General features: G+C 36.6%; 1 protein-coding gene across 1 annotated transcript; it reads left to right on the top strand.

The window, feature by feature from the left end:
• The first annotated feature begins 1,877 nt into the window (after window positions 1-1,877).
• On the top strand, window positions 1,878-21,722 carry LOC134231353 (uncharacterized). Its single transcript, XM_062713301.1, has 5 exons — window positions 1,878-2,695; window positions 14,148-14,283; window positions 15,216-15,351; window positions 15,826-15,964; window positions 20,080-21,722. Exons 1-4 carry the CDS (start codon window positions 1,998-2,000, stop codon window positions 15,909-15,911), a joined length of 1,056 nt encoding a protein of 351 aa, XP_062569285.1. The 5' UTR covers window positions 1,878-1,997; the 3' UTR covers window positions 15,912-15,964; window positions 20,080-21,722.
• The last annotated feature ends 229 nt before the right edge of the window (window positions 21,723-21,951 follow it).

Below are 21,951 nucleotides of genomic sequence, written 5' to 3'. Positions count from 1 at the left end.
CCGTTTTTAAAAAAGTCAAAGCATGGACATTTTTAATTCTCTAATATACAGTTTGATACACATGTAGACTAAACGAAGATATAATACTATCATTTCTATGCATTAGCTTTGGTCACAAAAATTCAGTTCTGTTTGGGATGGTGAAACATAAAGTAGCAATACTTGAACAACAATTGTTTGTTTTCGGTGACGGGTTGCAGTTAATGTAAAAAGTAAAACTTTGTGAAAAGCTTTCAAACCGTTCTTTGAAGACCGATGTTTATATCCTGCTCCAAAATATACATAATTCTTTTGGACGATGTTGTCATGGTGACTAAAATACAAAATAGGAAATTCTTCCAAAAAAAGCTCCTCAAATTACTGAAACGTCATGTTTGATGAATAATTTTATCGAATTGAAATTCTTTTTAAAAATCAAAAAAAGTTACGATTTACTAGTACATCGGTAATACTTCGTTTTATGTGGCCTTTAATTCGACAATTAAATATATCGACGACGCATTAATTGTCAATTAACAATGCTTATTTTCGTTCTTATGTCGACACGATATATCCCGGTGAGCTTGAAATAAAAAATACCACAGAGTCTGACACATCTGTTTCATATTTGGACATATTCATAAAAGTTAAAATCAAATGCTAACTGACTTTTTTCTTACTGATTGCTATGCCATTATATACACACTGAATTGTCTATGGATTTTTACGTATTTTCGGACATGACAAGGAGCACACAGCGGGTGTGACTGGGATGCTCATTAATTTATGGCACCTGATCCCACCTCTGATGTTGTTGAGGCCCGTGTTTGCTCTGCTCCTATTTTGTATTGTTTAACAGACTTTTGATCGAGCTCGAATACTGTTTGTTATTTTCAAATATTTCATTTAAAAAAATGAAAAAAGAATTGAGCATGTATTGTTTTCCAATTTGAACTGAAAAATTATAATTCCTACATCATTCAAAAGATATGATCAAGGTTAGTGTTTTCTGAAAGTTAGTCAAACTTCAAGGTCAAAGGAGGTACACAGGGGAAGACCTTGTCATAAGCAATACACATGCTCAATATAAAAGAAGTTGTGGCGAAAGTTTTGAAAAGTTTTTTAAGTTTTTTAGATGTAGGTCAAACTCCAAGGTCAAGGTCAAAATCATTGATACCAAAAGGATGGCCTTGTCATAAGGAACACTTTTATACATGTGTATATATCTGTGAAAGAAAGCACTAGTGCTAAATGTAAAAAAAAATATGGCCAAGGTTTAAGTTTTGTTTAAAGTAGGTCACTTCTAAGGTCAAGGTCAAAATATTTAACCCACGAAAAGGTCTTGTCATGATTAGTAGCCTATACACATATGAAATTTGAAAGTGCCCTTTCACCGTCCAACTGTTCAAAGTTTATGGCTAAAGTCTTTTTTAAAAAGTGGGTAAAAAGTCCAAAGTCAAGGTCAAAAGGTCAAATATGTTGATATCCAAAGGAATATAAGGTACGTCTTGTCACAAGAAAGGCACATTTGAAATATGAAAGACCTGGCTCCAACAAATTAAAAGCTTATTTTTTGCGGACAAACAGACAGAAGGACGGGCAGAGCAAAAAACTATATACCCCAATTCTTTGATAAATGGGGTATGTTGTGATAATAAATTGTTACTCTTTCTGTTCTCTGGGTTGATTTCTTCATATCATGATCTGACATAAAAATTATTTAAAAAAAAAAGCAGCGCTTCATACTTCAAACTATTTTCCGGTTGTTTATGAAAATCAACATTAGAATTTTTGAATTTTCTCAGTGAAATTTAAAGCAGAATCGGTTTGTCAAGTTGCATTCCATCCTTTACATCATGCCCCTCAACTATGTACGAGTTACTAAATAATTTGAAGACGACCCTAATTATCTCTGTCAACTGTCAGTGTCAGTGTAAACAACTTCAAAAGGAAAAAATAGCCTATAAATTAAAAAGAAGAGAGAAGACAAATGAGTTAGCATAGATGAAACCAAAGATATGTCTTCACAGAACAGGAAAGATTCGAAGGAGGACGATTCCCTCCGGAGAAGGGTTAATTTACACTTCCAGTATCTGTATGACAGTGCCATACAGCAGGGGTTCAGTCCTGATGACTTGTCCAAGATCGATGCTGTAATGGAACTCAGAGAAGACATCGACAGTTTAGAAATCCCCAGCTGTGTTTGGAAATCTTTAGTGGCTTTATTTATTTCATTCTTAGCTATCGTTATTGTTTACTTGTCAGAATGGCCAGTCAAAAATGATACTATTTTCAGACTGTGGCTTGAAACTAAAGGGGTCGAGGATCCAAGAACTGAAAAGTGTGCGGCAGAACTGCCTGAGTTATTCCAGGAGATGGTTCGTCCTCCACCACAGTTTTGTAGATTTTGCCAAAATGTGAAATCCGTCGAAAAAGTGGAAAATATTACTCCAGAAAACTTTGAAAAGCGATATGCCTACACTGGTAGACCAGTGGTGGTAAAAGATGGAACTAAAAATTGGACAGCCTCAGAATTCTTTTCATTCCAGTTCATGAAATCTATTTACACCAAAAATAGCACTGCTTTAGAAAACGTAGAGAAGAAATGCCAATTTTTCGCCTACAAATCCAATTTCAAATCATTCGAGGAAGTGTTTGAAATGAGTGAAGAGAGAGCATTCTTGAAGGATAAATCAGCACCTTGGTACATAGGATGGTAATTTCGGTTGTGTATTATTGATTTATTACCAATCATATAGTTTTATTTGAAAGTATTGAAAGAAATTCTCGAATAAAGCATTATAGCTGGATTGACCAAAAGAGTTTGGCATCAGGATGGTATATTTATACTAAATTTACTAGTGTTCTGTACAGTACATTGGGTGTTTTTTTTTTCATTACATGTGTAACAGACTTGTGTTGAGGTAATTGTGTGGTCGTTAAGAATGAACAACAAGGCTGTTGGTTCGAGTTGAACAAGACAGTAACTCTTTATTCGATGGATAGATAATCATCAATCATCATCAAAACCCTATAATGAAATAACAAATTATAAATTCTAAGCATAAAAACTATAAAGCTATTCATCAATATATATGTACAAATCAATATATCATATAGCTTTATCCGAATCAAGGGAGATAATTCAATTACATGAAAATTACATAATAAAATCTCCCATTGCTTTAATTAATGAATATTTAGAATAAAATCTTTACAATAATTATTATTCCAATGTATATGTACATTATCAATTATTGTTTAGCATAAAAACAATGAACATGCGTACCATTCAATGGGAATGGGTCAAATGCTGTACAACAGCATATAAGCTGCATACACAAAACTGTATATGTACTAGGATAATATCTACAAATCAACAATAAACACCTTTGTAGATATCTATACTAATCATAAAATAAAGTTTACTTTAAAAATATGAAAAAGTGAGACAGCACTGTATTTACTATTTACACATAACTCTATATCTAAGGTCTCACTCTCACTATACATTTACTCCAGAAAAGTGATTAAAGGAATTAAGTGCAAAAATTACAGATTTCACATTTAATAGAATTAGAATTATATTACTCATTAGTATTAAAGAATTACTTACCATGCAATAGGAAATGTTGGTCTCAAGGTCAATGTCTGATTTGTAAAACAACTATGGAAAATCAGAGACAAAAACACTTCCAACACATATGGCAACCAAGCAAGAATTACCCAAAAACACAAAGAAAACTTGGAGGGAAACACAAAAACCAATAGAAAACCATAAGACAATACTAAAAAACCAATGAAACTAAAAGATACAAAATGACCATGGCCAGAATATAATTAGCACCCTGAGGCTAACTCTGGACCTCTCTGGAAAAGAATCATTTAAAAATCAATACACTTAACTACAGGTTAAATGAATAATTACATAATTCAGCTGTAGAAGTGTGCTGCAAGTAAAAACATATATAATTAAATAAATGAATAGATGCACATGCAATATGCATTGCTATGCACATGTGCATAATATATAAAACATGAGTCTGTCACATTCTCCCCCTGGTGCAAGAATGGCGTCCGCGCCATTGACCAAACCCGAGAATGTAACAAAAATGCTGGAAAGAAAGTATCGTCATAAAATAAGAATAAAATATCACTTACCTGTGATTATGGATATGAGCACTTTAGCGGAATCTTTATCCATTCTAGCAAGTTCTCCACTAGAAACTAATGTCTGAAAATATTTTGCTCTCTGTAAGCATTCTGAGGACTGTACTTGCTGGGACATTACAAAGTCCTCTGTCCACTTTGGTTTGGCTCTAACTCTAGCTGACCTTCGCGGTGGGGGAGATGGGTCTTCTTCCATGTTATCATCATCTGTTCCCTGCTTCTCACCAGAAAGATCCTCCTCTGCTGCTATTCCCTCAGTAGAGTTATCTTCTACTGTCACTTCAGCAGGATGATCTTCTGATGGAGCATCTTCAGGAAGAAGTTCCTTGAGCATGTCTTCATCTATTGCAGCTGACTCTTGACCGTCGTCTTCTTCATTAGTTACATCACTAATGGACACTGGAGCGTCCTCCATACTTTGGTCATTAGTCTTAGTGCCGGTACCGGGCATGAAATAATACTCTGATTCATCATCATCATCATCGTCATCATCCTTCGACTTAGGTGGAATGGACGGTTCAGGATGTGAATCTTTATGCTTTGTGCTCTTTCTTGGTGCTGGTACTGGGGAGGAGAGTTTGGTTCCAATGGGTAGCAGCAAATTCCTATGTAAGGTCTTACATCTGCCTTCCCCATCTTCTCTTCTCACCCTAAAAACAGGAATACTGGTGCTTGGTTGATCTATGATGATGTAGGGGTGATCTTCCCATCGGTCAGCAATCTTGTGCTTCCCATCATAAGCAACCACTTTGACCAGCACTCTATCTCCAGTACTCAGTGTACCTCCCCTGGTCTTCGAGTCGTATAAGGCCTTGTGTCTGGATTGGCTGTTCTTCGCAGCTGTGTTTGCTATTTCGTAAGCTTTCTTCAAGCAGTCCTGTAAGTTCTGGACATAAGTAGAACAAGAGGCCCAGGGGCCACAGCGCTCACCTGAGCACATCAGCTAGGAAAAAACACATCAGATCAGAACTGAAAGTTAACTTAAGTTGGGGGGGGGGGGCTTGAATTTTAACCCCAAAGCTAGGGGATCATAATTTGAACGAACTAGAATCTACATTACCTCAGGATGTTTCCATACAAATATTACTAATCCTGGCTTTTAAGTACTTGAAAAGAAGATTTTTAAAGATTTTTCCTATATATTCCTATGTAAAACTTTGATTGGCCATTTTGGCCCCGCCCTACCCCCGGGGGTCATGACTTGAACAAACTTGAATCTACTCTACCTGAGGATAATTTCACATGAGTTTCATCTTTCCTGTTTCAATGGTTCTTGAGAAGAAGATTTTTTAAGATTTTTCCTATATATTCCTATGTAAAACTTTGATCGGCCATTTTGGCCCCGCCCTACCCCCGGGGTCATGACTTGAACAAACCTGAATCTACACTACCTGAGGATGATTCCACATGAGTTTCATCTTTCCTGGCCCAGTGGTTCTTGAGAAGAAGTTTTTTAATGATTTTTCCTATATATTCCTATGTAAAACTTTGATTGGCCATTTTTGCCCCGCCCTACCCCCGGGGGTCATGACTTGAACAAACTTGAATCTACACTACCTGAGGATGATTCCACATGAGTTTCATCTTTCCTGTTTCAATGGTTCTTGAGAAGAAGATTTTTTAAGATTTTTCCTATATATTTTCTGTAAAACTTTGATCGGCCATTTTGGCCCCGCCCTACCCCCGGGGGTCATGACTTGAACAAACTTGAATCTACACAACCTGAGGATGATTCCACATGAGTTTCATCTTTCCTGGCCCAGTGGTTCTTGAGAAGAAGATTTTTAATGATTTTTCCTATATATTCCTATGTAAAACTTAGATCGGCCATTTTGGCCCCGCCCTACCCCCGGGGGTCATGACTTGAACAAACTTGAATCTACACTACCTCAGGATGATACCACATAAGTTTCATTTTTCCTGGCCCAGTGGTTCTTGAATATATTCCTATGTAAAACTTTGATCGGCCATTTTTGCCCCGCCCTACCCCCGGGGGTCATGACTTGAACAAACTTGAATCTACACTACCTGAAGATGATTCCACATGAGTTTCATCTTTCCTGGCCCAGTGGTTCTTGAGAAGAAGATTTTTAAAGATTTGTTCTATATATTACTATGTAAAACTTTGTCGGCCATTTTGGCCCCGCCCTACCCCCGGGGGTCATGACTTGAACAAACTTGAATCTACACTACCTGAGGATGATTCCACATGAGTTTCATCTTTCCTGGCCCAGTGGTTCTTGAGGAGAAGATTTTTTAAAAATGCCAATAATTTTTCTCTAAATCATGATTATCTCCCCTTGGAAAAGGGCGTGGCCCTTCATTTGAACAAACTTGAATCCCCTTCACCCAAGGATACTTTGTGCCAAGTTTAATTGAAATTGGCCCAGTGGTTCTTGAGAAGAAGATGAAAATGTGAAAAGTTTACGACAACGACAACGCCGACAACGACGACGACGACGACAACGCCGACAACGACAACGACAGACAACGGACAAATTGTGATCAGAAAAGCTCACTTGAGCCTTTGGCTCAGGTGAGCTAAAAACTCTTGGTCTTCTCTCCATTGTCCAATCCAAATACTAAATCAACTGGTAGATTCGGTTCCCTTCCAAACATAAGGTAGAATGGGGAATATCCCGTTGTTTCATGTTTGGTGGCATTGTATGCATGGATTAATGGACCTATGTGGGCTTTCCAGTTTGACTTCAGTTCAGGTGCAAGGGTACCAAGCATGGATATCAAAGTCCGGTTAAATCTTTCGGTGATACCATTACCCATAGGATGGTAAGGGGTGGTTCGAGACTTTGAAATACCTGTAATAAAACATAATTCCTGAATTAATTTACTCGAAAAATTTGTACCTTGATCTGAATGAATCTGTCGTGGAAGTCCATAAGGGATGATAAAATGGTTAAGCAGAGCGTCAGCTGTGGTTTTCGCGGTTTGGTTTTTGGTAGGGACAGCTACTGCAAATTTGGTAAAATGGTCCGTTATGACTAGAATATTCTGAATTCCGCCCTTAGATGGTTCAAGGGTCAAAAAGTCCATACATACAAGCTCTAGGGGCTGAGTCGTGGATATACTGACCAATGAAGCTCGTTGGTTATCAGGTGTCTTGAATTTCAGACATCTACTGCAGTGGTCAATATAATTGGCAATGTCCTTATGCATTCTCGGCCAGTAGAACCTATCCATCACCAAAGCTATGGTCCTCTCTCTACCTGGATGTCCCATTCTATCATGAAGGAAGTCCAGTAAAACAGGAACTACTTCTGGGGAAACAAGAACCTGTTGATGTTTCTTACCATCAGCGTTGGTGACTCTTACTACCAAATCATCTTTAATACTAAGCTTGTTGAAATTCTTGTTCATGATCTTGTCATGGTCTGTAGTCAAAGTGTCCTTCTTGGGCTTAGTGCCATTCCTAACATACTCTTTCCAGGTAGATATGGTAGCATCTCTCTTTTGTATATCATGCAGATCAATACGCTGGAAAGGATCCGAAGGCTGTAGCTGGTCACAAGATGTTATGGTCACTGGCAATGACTCGATCAGAGGTTGGCCTTGCTGTAAGTTGCAAATAGCTTTCACTGTGTCACAGTCTATGACCTCTGGGAGTCTTGACAACCCATCAGCATCAGCGTTGTTCTTGCCTGGCTTGTATGTGATGGTGAAATTGTAGGCTGATAGAGCTGCTATCCAGCGATGACCAGTAGCGTCTAGCTTAGCCGTAGTCAGAACATAGGTCAGAGGGTTATTGTCTGTAAAGACGGCGAAGGTGTTGCCCATAAGATAGTCTGCGAACTTTTCAGTGATGGCCCACTTCAGAGCGAGGAACTCTAATTTATGTGTTGGGTAGTTCCGCTCGGATTTGGTTAACCCGCGGCTGGCGTAGGCAATTACCCGGTCATGTCCATCCTGATTCTGGTAAAGAACAGCACCCAACCCTGTTCCGCATGCATCCGTGTGGAGCTCGAATGGCTTGGAGAAGTCTGGGTATCCAAGGACAGGTGGTGAGGTCAGTTTGTCCTTCAACACAGAGAATGCTGACTCCTGTTCTTGATCCCATTTCCACTTGGAAAGCTGCTTGGTATTAGGGTTGCGACTCTTCTTACCAGTTGCCATGACATCAATCAGGGGGCGGGCAATTTTGGAAAAATTCTGGATGAACTTCCTGTAGTATCCTACAAAGCCTAGGAAAGATCTAACATCCTCAGGGTTCTTAGGTGTTGGCCAGTTTCTCACTTTCTCTATCTTATCTGGGTCTGCCTGGACACCTTCTTCTGACACTATGTGGCCGATGTACTTGACCTTGTTCATCAGGAATGAGCACTTCTTTGGTGAGAGCTTTAACCCATACTGTCGAATTCTGGTAAAAACTTGGCTTAGTCTCTCCAAATGCTCCTCAAAAGTCCTCGAAAAAATAATCAGGTCGTCTAAGTATATAAAGCATATCTTCAAGTGAAGATCTCCCAAGCATTCTTCTTGAAGTCGTTGGTACGTCGCTGGTGCATTGGCAAGTCCAAAGCTCATCTTATTAAACTCGTAGAAACCCAATGGGCCTACTGTGAAAGCTGTTCTTTCTTTGTGGGACTCTTCTATCTGTATCTGGTGGTAGCCCGATTTCATGTCTAGTACAGTGAAGTATTTGTTACCTGATAAGGAATCTAAAATTTCATCAATGCGAGGGAGTGCGTAATTATCCTTAATGGTTCTGGAATTAAGTTGACGGTAGTCGATACAAAGTCTCAATGTTCCATCCTGTTTTCTAACCAATACGACATTGGATGAAAAAGGAGAGTGTGATGGACGAATCACTCCGCTCGCCAATAATTCTTGAATATGTGTCCTAACTTCCTCAATCATGGATGGTGGAATCCTTCTATATTTCTGTTTGAATGGTGTTGTATCATACAGGTTGATCTGATGCTTAACCTTATCTGTTGTTCCAATATCTGTTGAACTGGTGGAAAATATGTCCGAAAATTCTGAAATCAGTTCCTTGCAATGATGTTGTTCTTCTGTAGACACTGATGGTGAAATCTTGATCTTGTCATAGATGTTCTGTAAATCAGGACTGATAGTAGTCTCAGGCACCATGGTGTTCAATATCTGGACAGGCTGGAGTTCACACAAAACTGCTCGTGGTGGAACTGCAACAGTTCTTGTGGTAACATTACAAATCTCCACAGGAATAGTAGCGCTGGACTCATGGTCGTAAAGGTGGAGTGATGAAGTGATATCCAGATCGGTATGGATAATGGATTTCCTTGTAGCTTGAAGCATGGCAAGGACTCTGTGATATGGCAGCTTCTTATCCATGTATCCTTCAATCGTCACTCTTCCATTGGGTGGAATAATCACTCGTTCTGTAGATGCAGACTTAATAAGACAAAGTCTATTGCTGTGTCGCTGCAAGTCTCTCTGCCTCAAGGTCATACACTTGAAGGCTAAGTACCATGAAGTCTGCAATTGAGCATCTTGAAGATATCTCGATCCGAACTCATCTCGGGTAATATCTATGAGACGACTAATAATGTTGGTTCCAATGAGAACGGGTACTCTAGCATTATAATTGCTGTTAGGTACAATTAAAAACAAGCAGTCATCTAAGACATCATGAGGTGTACCATAAGGCTTAATGCTAGCAGATATATAGCCTGAGTAGGGCATATGTTGTCCATCTGCACATTCAATATGCAGTATTTCATCAAGAGGATGAATCTCAATATGAGATAAATATTTGTCATAAAAATCTGCACTTATGGTAGACACTGTAGCACCTGTGTCAATGAGCGCTGGGCAAGGGACCTGCTCAATCTCAATGTTCACCTCGTTCGATATACCAACTATTGCTTCTTTGTCGCTGGGCCTCCCTTTGATCTGGCCTGATCCTCGACCCCAGGATTTGGCCTGTTGGAGTTTAAATGACCTTGTTTCCTCTGATGATCCAACTTGACTCTGCATCCGATTGCTAGATGACCTTCTTGATGACATCTGAAACAAACAATCTTACCTTTTTGTTGATCTCTCGTTGGTAGGGCTGGATCACTCATTGCCTCAGGAGGAGTAGGCATCTCATCATACTGCGGCCTTCTGTTGTAATCATGGAAGTTTCTTCTTCCTCTCTGAAATGATGGTCTGGGTCGATACTGATAATACTGAGGAGGTTGATTTTGGTGCTGAGGTTTAGCCATCTGCTGTATCTGTGTAGACAGCTGCTGAATCTGAGCTTGTATCTCACTAAACCTCTCGTCTGTGGTGGACTGTGCCGATTTAGCTGTAACCTGCTTAGGTTTCACTGTAATACCAGGTTGATGATCCATCTCAATCTTCCTGATAGCTACTCTAAGCTTATCAAAGTCTGGGGTAATCTGAAAGATATGTCCTGAAATGTCTTTCAATTCCTGGCGCAGACCTTTATAAAACATAGTCCTCAACATGTCATTGGCATTTGCTGGGGAAATCTTTCCTTTCTTAACAGCCTGGTTTAGAAGTTCCTCCAGTCGAACACTCCATGCTGCACAATCCTCATCAGATTTTTGTTTGGCGCTATAAAATTCAGCAAGAATGTCTTCAGTGCCAAGCACATTCCCATATATGCTGTCAAACTTCTGCAGAATTTCCTCAGTGGTGCTGGCTGGGCCTAACCTCATCAACACATTTGCTGGTTCACCCTTTAACGATCTCCTAATAGCGTTCATGATGGTATCCTTGGAATATCCTTCTTTACTCAAACAAGTAACCTCATAACGCCAGAGTTCATAAGAAGAATCACTCTTTCCTCCAGAAAACATGGCAATCCGCACGGGATGCTTGAATGGAGTCGTAAAGTCCATCGTTGTGTTGGAGAATGGTGAAAAAGGTTCTGGCTTAACTGGTGTTTTGGGTGTCTTTGGTATAGCTCCTGATTCTTTACCAACGGCGACTACCTCGGACATCCAACCAAGCAGATCCGCAGGAGTATCAGCTTTTGGTTTCAGGTTCATAGCTTCCAGGGTTTTCATCAACTGCTCTTTCTCTTCCTTCGACATAAACGTTCCTGCAGTTGCTCCTTCTGTCTCTTCTGCTGTTGACTTTTTGTCAGTAGACATGTTTGATGTGTTGAACCACAATGAAATAAAAATGTACAAAAGACAATAATTCATGTACAAAATTCAAGGTAGCAGGTGGGTAGTCTCTCTGAAGACTAAGAAAAACACAGGACAAATGTTGGGGAAATAAATCTTATTCTTTATAATCTAATAATAAGGAGGGTAGTTCAATGTGAACGTGTCAAAATGTGGGCTATCAAATCAATTTAAAAATTCAGTGCTGAAAAATAAATGAATCAGAATTGCTTAGGGGGGTAAGCTCTAAATAGAACTTATAAACAAGGGAAAACGAAAGTAGAAATGCACATCCGGTAGTACCTTGCACTTCCGGTAATGATAAATAATGCACTAAAGTTGTAAAGTTGTGAAATCAGCTGTTCAACAAACAAAATTACAAAGTTAAATAAATACCAAAGTTTACCTGTTTACTCCGCTGTAAAATAAATCAGGGCAAAAGGGCATTCAATGATGTTTCAGTAAATACAAATTTCAAGTGAAATATTCAAATATTCTAAAGAAATAAACACAAGAACAACAATTTTCGATAAACTTTGTCAAAAACGCGTGTTTACATTTGTAATTTCCGGTGCGGTATAATCGGAATATCGAGCTCGATCAGTAAACGAAAAGAAACCGAACCCGAACAGTTAACTGTGAAAACGGAAGTAGTCAAACGAAAAAACGAACCCGATCTGAAAAAAATGTCAACAAAACGGCATGGTTTCTGAAAACTGAAAATAATGTAGCAGGTATGGAAACGAAACACTCTGAAAGTGGATAGAAGTAATTTAAACTGCTTAACTATGGTTCTTTACACAACTATGCAAGTAAAATGACACACTTTAACCCAACTTCAATCAACTGACACCTGTTTTACTCAAACCAATGCAACACTACCACTTCAACTACCACTGTAAAACTCAACACCTGTAAAATATCTGTGTATTGTCAGTCTACAGTCTTGTTTGTCAAAAGTAAGACAGATGAATTAATTAACTACATATCTGTTATTCAAGTAGTAATACCTGGAAACAAAGGGCTTAAGGGTAGGTAATGTGCTATATAGAAATAGAGAGGATACTTTTACACTACACTTTCTTACCAAATTAGGAAAATTTGAAATGAAATTTAAATAATTGCAAATTCAAATAAGCTGTCAAATAAACAAAATTCTAAATAATTTTAAGAGTACTCAAGCGTTTACAAATTTATAAAATAATTAATTACACTGAAATATGAAATAGGGTACCCAAAAGTAAAAAAAATAAAGAACAAAAAAATAAGTAAGACAGACAGACAATGTCTATGCCGGCTTCTAACACAAATTACCTTCACTCACCAATCAGCTGATCTTATGATTACATACTTATGATATTTACATGTACATATATACAATATACTAATACACTGCACAAGAATGGTCCATGGACAGAACGGTCCAGAATCCAGAAGGAATCGCAGACAGTCTATGGAATACACAGTCACTACTGCACGATATCGTCTAGGCTCAAAGTGTTTATGTTCTTGAGAAACTTAACAGTCTAAGCTCACCAGAATAACGGAACCTCAGTCTGCAGGCTTTCCGTTGTATCCTGGACGTCCTGAGCGTACGTCTAATCCATCGTAGAGTTGAATTTCGTCTTGTCCCTACATGGGCGCCAAAATGTAACAGACTTGTGTTGAGGTAATTGTGTGGTCGTTAAGAATGAACAACAAGGCTGTTGGTTCGAGTTGAACAAGACAGTAACTCTTTATTCGATGGATAGATAATCATCAATCATCATCAAAACCCTATAATGAAATAACAAATTATAAATTCTAAGCATAAAAACTATAAAGCTATTCATCAATATATATGTACAAATCAATATATCATATAGCTTTATCCGAATCAAGGGAGATAATTCAATTACATGAAAATTACATAATAAAATCTCCCATTGCTTTAATTAATGAATATTTAGAATAAAATCTTTACAATAATTATTATTCCAATGTATATGTACATTATCAATTATTGTTTAGCATAAAAACAATGAACATGCGTACCATTCAATGGGAATGGGTCAAATGCTGTACAACAGCATATAAGCTGCATACACAAAACTGTATATGTACTAGGATAATATCTACAAATCAACAATAAACACCTTTGTAGATATCTATACTAATCATAAAATAAAGTTTACTTTAAAAATATGAAAAAGTGAGACAGCACTGTATTTACTATTTACACATAACTCTATATCTAAGGTCTCACTCTCACTATACATTTACTCCAGAAAAGTGATTAAAGGAATTAAGTGCAAAAATTACAGATTTCACATTTAATAGAATTAGAATTATATTACTCATTAGTATTAAAGAATTACTTACCATGCAATAGGAAATGTTGGTCTCAAGGTCAATGTCTGATTTGTAAAACAACTATGGAAAATCAGAGACAAAAACACTTCCAACACATATGGCAACCAAGCAAGAATTACCCAAAAACACAAAGAAAACTTGGAGGGAAACACAAAAACCAATAGAAAACCATAAGACAATACTAAAAAACCAATGAAACTAAAAGATACAAAATGACCATGGCCAGAATATAATTAGCACCCTGAGGCTAACTCTGGACCTCTCTGGAAAAGAATCATTTAAAAATCAATACACTTAACTACAGGTTAAATGAATAATTACATAATTCAGCTGTAGAAGTGTGCTGCAAGTAAAAACATATATAATTAAATAAATGAATAGATGCACATGCAATATGCATTGCTATGCACATGTGCATAATATATAAAACATGAGTCTGTCACACATGTATTAAGAAAGAATTAGCATCTAACAGCTCCTACATTTACTCTCTCACTTAATATTTGCAATACATATATTATTTTTATGTTACAGGAGTAACTGTGATCTATCAGCTGCGAATGTCCTAAGACAACACTATAGCCGTCCATACTTTCTGCCAAAACAAGCCGAGTCCAGCAAAACAGACTGGATATTCATGGGGAGTCCTGGATATGGTGCTTCAATGCATGTATGTCAGTCACAACATTAGTTTTGTAAATTCATGTCTCTTTTTCAGATCAGTTTGTAATGTATTAGCTACTGTAGGTCAATATTGTAAGATGTCCATACAAGAAGCAAATCAAGCAATATATTAGGCCATCCTTAAAAAATTATTTGTTTGGAATTGCCGCCTGAAGGGTTTCAGACGCAGGAGGGAGGGAGGGAAATTATTTTTTTTTAATTGAAAACCTAATTTTACATAGATCTGACACTATATTTCAGTGTTTTGTATGGTGCATGTGATACATGTAATAGGCAAAAGAATTGATTAAATAAGAAAATTTTTTCCTACTTTTGGTCAATAAAATTTTTTCAGGAGGGGGGTATTTCAATGAGGCGGGAGGCAATTCCAAACAAACTATAATTTTATTTTGGCCTTATCCCAATCACCTTTGAAAAACCAAGTGTCAAAATTTTAGTGACCTCAATTTTTTATTTTGTATATATTAATACTGATACAAATACTATTCCATTTTCTAACTGTACATTAATTCAGTAACAAATTTGACTTAAAATTTATAAAATCTCCAAATTTATAAGTTATTCTGAACTTAAAAAATCAAGTAAAAATTGTAATATAGCCCACTAACTGTTCCATGCTGCTTTTGCATCATGAGGGAAACTTGCCTAGTATCCATTGCATCCATATTGTTCAAATACCATGTCTTGGCATGTATATTGTAATAAGATGCCATTGAGTTTTTGACATGGATTGGATGAATGGAAATAGCACATTTGATCCAAGATAAAATTTTGCAGCAGATATTAAATTCCTATTTCAATTAAAAGAGTTGATTTTCACTAGAATAAGATAATAATAAAAAGAAATTTTGTCATTTGGTTTAATTACATGTATATATTTATGACTTATAATTATTTTTTTTATTTTGCCCTTTCTAGATCGATTATGTGAATAACCCTTCTTGGCAGGCACAAATCACTGGAACCAAACGCTGGACACTGGAACCTCCCCCAGAATGTTACTTTGCCTGTAAACAATCTTTTTTCGATGTTACTGTCCAGCCAGGGGAAATAAGTAAGATATAAATAATTAAGATATACTGAGTAATAGAAGAAATAAGTAAGATATACTCAGTAATAGGGGAAATATGTAAGATATACTTGTATATGTACTCAGTAATGTATCTGGGAGTTCATATAATTTATACAGAAATTGCTCCTTTTGCCTTTTCTTATGTCTTTTATCCTTCCTGACTAAAGTAAATTGGTGAAACTAATTTTAACATTTAGGTTGCATGACTTTTCACACAGGAAAATATAAAATGCTGTAGATGTAAAAATCTTGATCCATATCATATGATTGTCAAATTCAGAACTGGGATTATTAAGTAATTAAAGTACATGGTAAAGCTCATTGGGTAATAAGTTTCCATTCATGAGAACTCAGCAGCTTTCAGTTGTAACCCCCCTTCCCTATCCACTTCGTTTTCAAACTCTATGAAAGGGAATAATTTTTAATCCATTTTTATGTACTTTTTTATGCTTTCAGTTGTTTTAGACACAAATCTGTGGTTCCATGCAACACTGAATGTTGGAGACAACATAAGCATTGCCATTGGATCAGAGTTTGATTGACATTCCAAAGAAATGCCAAAGAATAGAATAATATTTTGTATGTGAAATAATAAGTTTGGGGGGGTATATAGGAATCACCTTGTCCATCTGTCCGTCTGTCTGTCTGTCCGTCTGTCTGTGCAAATGTGTCCGGTCCATATCTTTCTTACGGAGGGACATTAGAATCTACTACTCCACACAAAGATTGCCCATGACCCAAGGGTGTGTCATGACCTTGACCCAAGGTCATTTGGGGAAGTTCAAGGTCACTGGAAGAAAAAGTTCATAATTCGTGTCCGGTCCATATCTTTCTTATGGATAAACTTGGTAGGTTCTCATTTCACACAAAGATTGCCCATCTCCCAAGGGTGTGTCATGACCTTGACCCAAGGTCATTTGGGGAAGTTCAAGGTCACTGGAATAAAAATTTCATAATTCGTGTCCGGTCTACATCTTTTTTATGGATAAACTTGGTAGGTTCTCATTTCATGCAAAGATTGCCCATGACCCAAGGGTGTGTCATGACCTTGACCCGAGGTCACTTGAGGAAGTTCAAGGTCATTGGAAGAAAAAGTTCATAATTTGTGTCTGGTCCATGTCTTTCTTATGGATAAACTTGGTAGGTTCTCATTTCACGCAAAGATTGCCCATGACCTAAGGGTGTGTCCTGACCATGACCCAAGGTCATTTAGGGAAGTTCAAGGTCACTGGAAGAAAATTTTCATAATTTGTGTCCTGTCCATATCTTTCTTATTAGGGCTGGGTATTGGCCCAAGATTTCGTATTGCGATATATTGCGATATTTTTTACTGTATTGCGATATGTATTGCAATGTTTTCAATGTAATTAAAATGGCATTTCCTTACTATATTTACTTTAATTTACATGCAGAATTTACATAGCTACGATAAGTAACCAACATGGAAAAAAAAACTTGTTGATTTCATTTAAGTTATGCTCTGAAATGCTCCCACAAAACAACTTCTGTCTTACTGTTTGGCTTAATAACAACTTTAATAAGTCCATTTTTATATTTAATGACAAAATTCCTTAATCTAAGCATATTGCCACTATATCGATATTACAAAATCGTATTGCGATACGATATTTTTCGTCACTGTATTGCAATATATTGAAATATCGATATTTTTGCCCAGTCCTATTTCTTATGGATAAATTTGGTAGGTTCTCAATTCACACAAATATTGCCCTTGACCCAAGGGTGTGTCATGACCTTGACCCAAGTTCATTTGGGGAAATTCAAGGTAACTGTTAGAAAGAGTTTACAATTCATGTCTGGTCTACCTCTTTTTATGGATAAACTTGGTAGGTTCTCATTCTACACAAGGATTGCCCATGACCCAAGGGTTTGGCATGACCTTGACCCAAGGTCATTGGGGGAAGTTCAAGGTCACTGTAAGAAAATGTTCATAATTCATGTCCGGTCCATATCTTTCTTATTGATAAACTTGGTAGGTTCTCATTTCACACAAAGATTGCCCATGACCCAAGGGTATGTCATGATGTTGACCCAAGGTCATTTGGGGAATTTCAAGGTCAGTGGAATAAAAAATTCATAATTCATGTTTTATACATATCTTTATCATGGAAAACTTACTTCTGAAAAAAACCAGTGGGGGGTATTTTGTCCTGTTTTGACAGTTCTAGTTTTTAGCTCTACTGATCAGAGACCAGAAGAGCTTATGCGATAGTAATGCGTCCGACGTCTGTCCGTCTGTCTGTCTGTCCGTCTGTCTGTAAACAATTTTTCAAAACGCTACTCCTCCTACAATTTTAGTCTGATTTCAGTATTTCTTGGCACACAAGTAGACTACACCAAGATACATAGAATAGTGCATCGGTTTTTAATTTCGATGAACGGTGTTGCCATGTTGACTAAGCATAGAATTTTCTGTGAAATTTCTTAAAAACGCTACTCCTTCTACAGTTTTGGTCTGATTTCAGTATAACTTGGCACACAAGTAGACTACACTAAGATACAACGAATAGTGCATCGGTTTTTGATTTCGATGAACGGTGTTGCCATGGTTACTAAAAATAGAATTTTCTGTGAAATTCCTTTAAAAAGCTACTCCTTCTACAGTTTTGGTCTGATTACACCATAACTTGGCACACATGTAGACTACACTAAGATACGTAGAATAGTGCATCGGTTTTTGATTTCGGTGAACGGTGTTGCCATGGTTACTAAAAATAGAATTTTCTGAGAAATTCCTGTAAAACGCTACTCCTTCTACAGTTTTGGTCTGATTTCATATAACTTGGCACACAAGTAGACTACACTAAGATACATAGAATAGTGCATCGGTTTTTGATTTCGATGAATGGTGTTAACATAGTTACTAAAAATAGAATTTTCTGTGAAATTCCTTTAAAACGCTACTCCTCCTACAGTTTTAGTTTGATTTCAAATTAAGCTGATACACAAGTAGACTACACAAAGATACATAAAATAGTGCAATGATTTTTGATAAGTACAAACCAGTAGAGCTACAGTCTCGACAGAGACTTCTGGTTTTTAGCTCTACTGGTCAAAGACCAGAAGAGCTTATGTGATAGTAATGCATCCGGCGTCCGTCCGTCTGTCTGTCTGTCTGTCTGTCTGTCCATCTGTCTGTAAACAATTTTTCAAAACGCTACTCCTCCTACAATTTTAGTCTGATTTCAATATTACTTGGCACACAAGTAGACTACACTAAGATACATAGAATGGTGCATCGGTTTTTGATTTCGATGAACGGTGTTGCCATGGTTACTAAAAATAGAATTTTCTGTGAAATTCCTTAAAAACGCTACTCCTTCTAAAGTTTTTGTCTGATTTCAGTATAACTTGGCACACAAGTAGACTACACTAAGATACATAGAATAGTGCATCGGTTTTTGATTTCGATGAACGGTGTTGCCATGGTTACTAAAAATAGAATTTTCTGTGAAATTCCTTAAAAATGCTACTCCTTCTACAGTTTTTGTCTGATTTCAATATAACTTGGCACAAAAGTAGACTACACTAAGATACATAGATTAGTGCATCGGTTTTTGATTTCGATGAATGGTGTTGCCATGGTTACTAAAAATAGAATTTTCTGTGAAATTCCTTTAAAACGCTACTCCTTCTACAGTTTTGGTCTGATTTCAATATAACTTGGCACACAAGTAGACTACACTAAGATACATAGAATAGTGCATCGGTTTTTGATTTCGATGAATGGTGTTTCCATGGTTACTAAAAATAGAATTTTCTGTGAAATTCCTTTAAAACGCTACTCCTTCTACAGTTTTGGTCTGATTTCAGTATAACTTGGCACACAAGTAGACTACACTAAGATACATAGAATAGTGCATCGGTTTTTGATTTCGATGAACGGTGTTGCCATGGTTACTAAAAATAGAATTTTCTGTGAAATTCCTTAAAAATGCTACTCCTTCTACAGTTTTTGTCTGATTTCAATATAACTTGGCACAAAAGTAGACTACACTAAGATACATAGAGTAGTGCATCGGTTTTTGATTTCGATGAATGGTGTTGCCATGGTTACTAAAAATAGAATTTTCTGTGAAATTCCTTTAAAACGCTACTCCTTCTACAGTTTTGGTCTGATTTCAATATAACTTGGCACACAAGTAGACTACACTAAGATACATAGAATAGTGCATCGGTTTTTGATTTCGATGAACGGTGTTGCCATGGTTACTAAAAATAGAATTTTCTGTGAAATTCCTTAAAAACGCTACTCCTTCTACAGTTTTGGTCTGATTTCAGTATAACTTGGTACACAAGTAGACTACACTAAGATACATAGAGTAGTGCATCGGTTTTTGATTTCGATGAACGGTGTTGCCATGGTTACAAAAAATAGAATTTTCTGTGAAATTCCTTTAAAACGCTACTCCTCCTACAGTTTTGGTCTGATTTCTATATAACTTGGCACACAAGTAGACTACACTAAGATACATAGAATAGTGCATCGGTTTTTGATTTCGGTGAACGGTGTTGCCATGGTTACTAAAAATAGAATTCTCTGTGAAATTCCTTTAAAACACTACTCCTTCTACAGTTTTGGTCTGATTTCAAAATAAGTTGGCACACAAGTAGACTACACAAAGATACATAAAATAGTGCAATAGTTTTTGATAAGTACAAACCAGTAGAGCTACAGTCTCGACAGAGACTTCTGGTTTAAATACCATTATCCATATCATACCAGTAATGATACAAACCTTTTAATGCCAAATAAAATGGTCAGGGTATATAGAATAGAGTTCTTCTCTCCTCTAGCTAGCTCTGTTAGTCATGCTATCTGATTTATTTTTGGCCATGGTTGTAGATATAGGACTAATTATTGGCATAACATCTCCAAACATTGGTGTGAGAGGACTCTTAGGTCCCTTTAAAGTTATACATATTGATTCATCCATTGTATAGAAGAGTTATTGCCCTTAGACTTTGAAATTTCTCATCTCTCAGTCAGTTTTACCACAGCAAAAAAAAACCCCTTTTTTTGCTGTGGTAAGATAATGGGGTGGTTTTTGGTGAAAGCAATTACCAGTTTCTTTATACATGTATAATTAACTTAAAGATTTTGACCGGAAAGTGATTTCGAATTATTTTTTTCACATACTGTAAACCGTTACTTTTTTTCTTGTGCGAGAAGCCGAGAAATTTTCACAAAGTTTGTGAGAGCCTTGTCATCGCAAATATTTCTCACTTTAATCAAGCTCTTAAATTTACAGTTTCTTTTAACAACAGTTCAAACAAATGGCTTGATCATGAAAATTAATCATCATGAACTAGTTTACCTCTAGTGAATTATGAAATAAAGTTGTCATGAATAAAAGTTGGTCTACAGTATGTACTTCAATTTTTTACTTTCAGGATATTTTTTTTTTGGCTTTGCTTGTAGATGATGAGCTCTTTTTGGTATATGTTGTTTATTTTGATATTTTACAGAGCAATTAAGTTTCATTTTTATGAGTTTTTGAAGTTTTTGTCAAAAGTTCACCTTACTCCCAAACTTATAAATTATACAGTGTTAAATAGTCCAAGCATATTTTGCCGATATCTTGTTACTACTAAAATATCGCAATAAGATTTTTTTTGTATTGGTATCGCAGTTGACCAGAATATTGGCATATACTGTATTAGAATCATTATCAGCTTAGTTTGGACTTTCAGTAAGGCATGGCACTCTCGGCACTACATGTTTACCGCCTTGCAAATGGCGAATAGATTCTCATTGGTTAAGAAATTAATAACATCAGGAACTTTAAATTGTTTTTGATAACGATGAGACGACTTAAGCTCCACCTCTTCGCAGCACGAAACAGTGTAATTGATTATTCGATACACTAACTGGCATTTGCCCAAATTTCTATCCCATGTATATTTCAACAGTGAAGGAAAGCTGTGTAATTTCAGAAGCTAATTATGTAACGTTGAGAATGCCACACCTTACTGAAAGTCCAAACTAAGCTGATAATGGTCCTATTGCCCATCCTAAGCAGTAACATTAGACATATCATACTACGGTATTGAAGAATCTATAGGTTGAATAGTACTTTTGAATTGCTGCAAACAGTGAAAGTAGGTAAAGAAACTATTCAAGTTTATTATTTATACTTGTACCCTTGATACATTTTTTGTATATGTGCAATGTGACCAGAGACCTATGTTTGAAGTCCCCTGCATGTTATTGATATTAATGTTTACATATGTTTTTTGATACACTATTTAAGTTTTGAAGTGTATTTTTATTTTTTGAAATAAATGAGAAAATGTCCAGAATGATTTGTTTGTACAGTGAAACCTGTCTAATCTGAAAGTCAGAATAGACAGGGTGTGGTATTGTGCAGTGTAAAACGTGAAAAATAGTGAAATGGGTAACATTATCTATGAAATATTGTAAGTCCCTACCCTATGGACTTTGCAAATATTTAATAAATTTTATTCTATATATATATAGTGAAACATAAGTAATAGTCATCTACATGTAACATATATTTACTTATTTAAAGGTAGCTGTTCCTTGTAAAGGATTTCCTG

The sequence above is a fragment of the Saccostrea cucullata genome, unplaced genomic scaffold, assembly GCF_032062105.1.
Source record: "Saccostrea cucullata isolate Sc308-1 unplaced genomic scaffold, CSIRO_AGI_Scuc_v1 ctg104, whole genome shotgun sequence".
Taxonomy (NCBI): Eukaryota; Metazoa; Mollusca; class Bivalvia; order Ostreida; family Ostreidae; genus Saccostrea; species Saccostrea cuccullata.
Note: the sequence above shows the minus strand (reverse complement) of the source record. Positions and strands in the feature narration are given on the sequence as shown.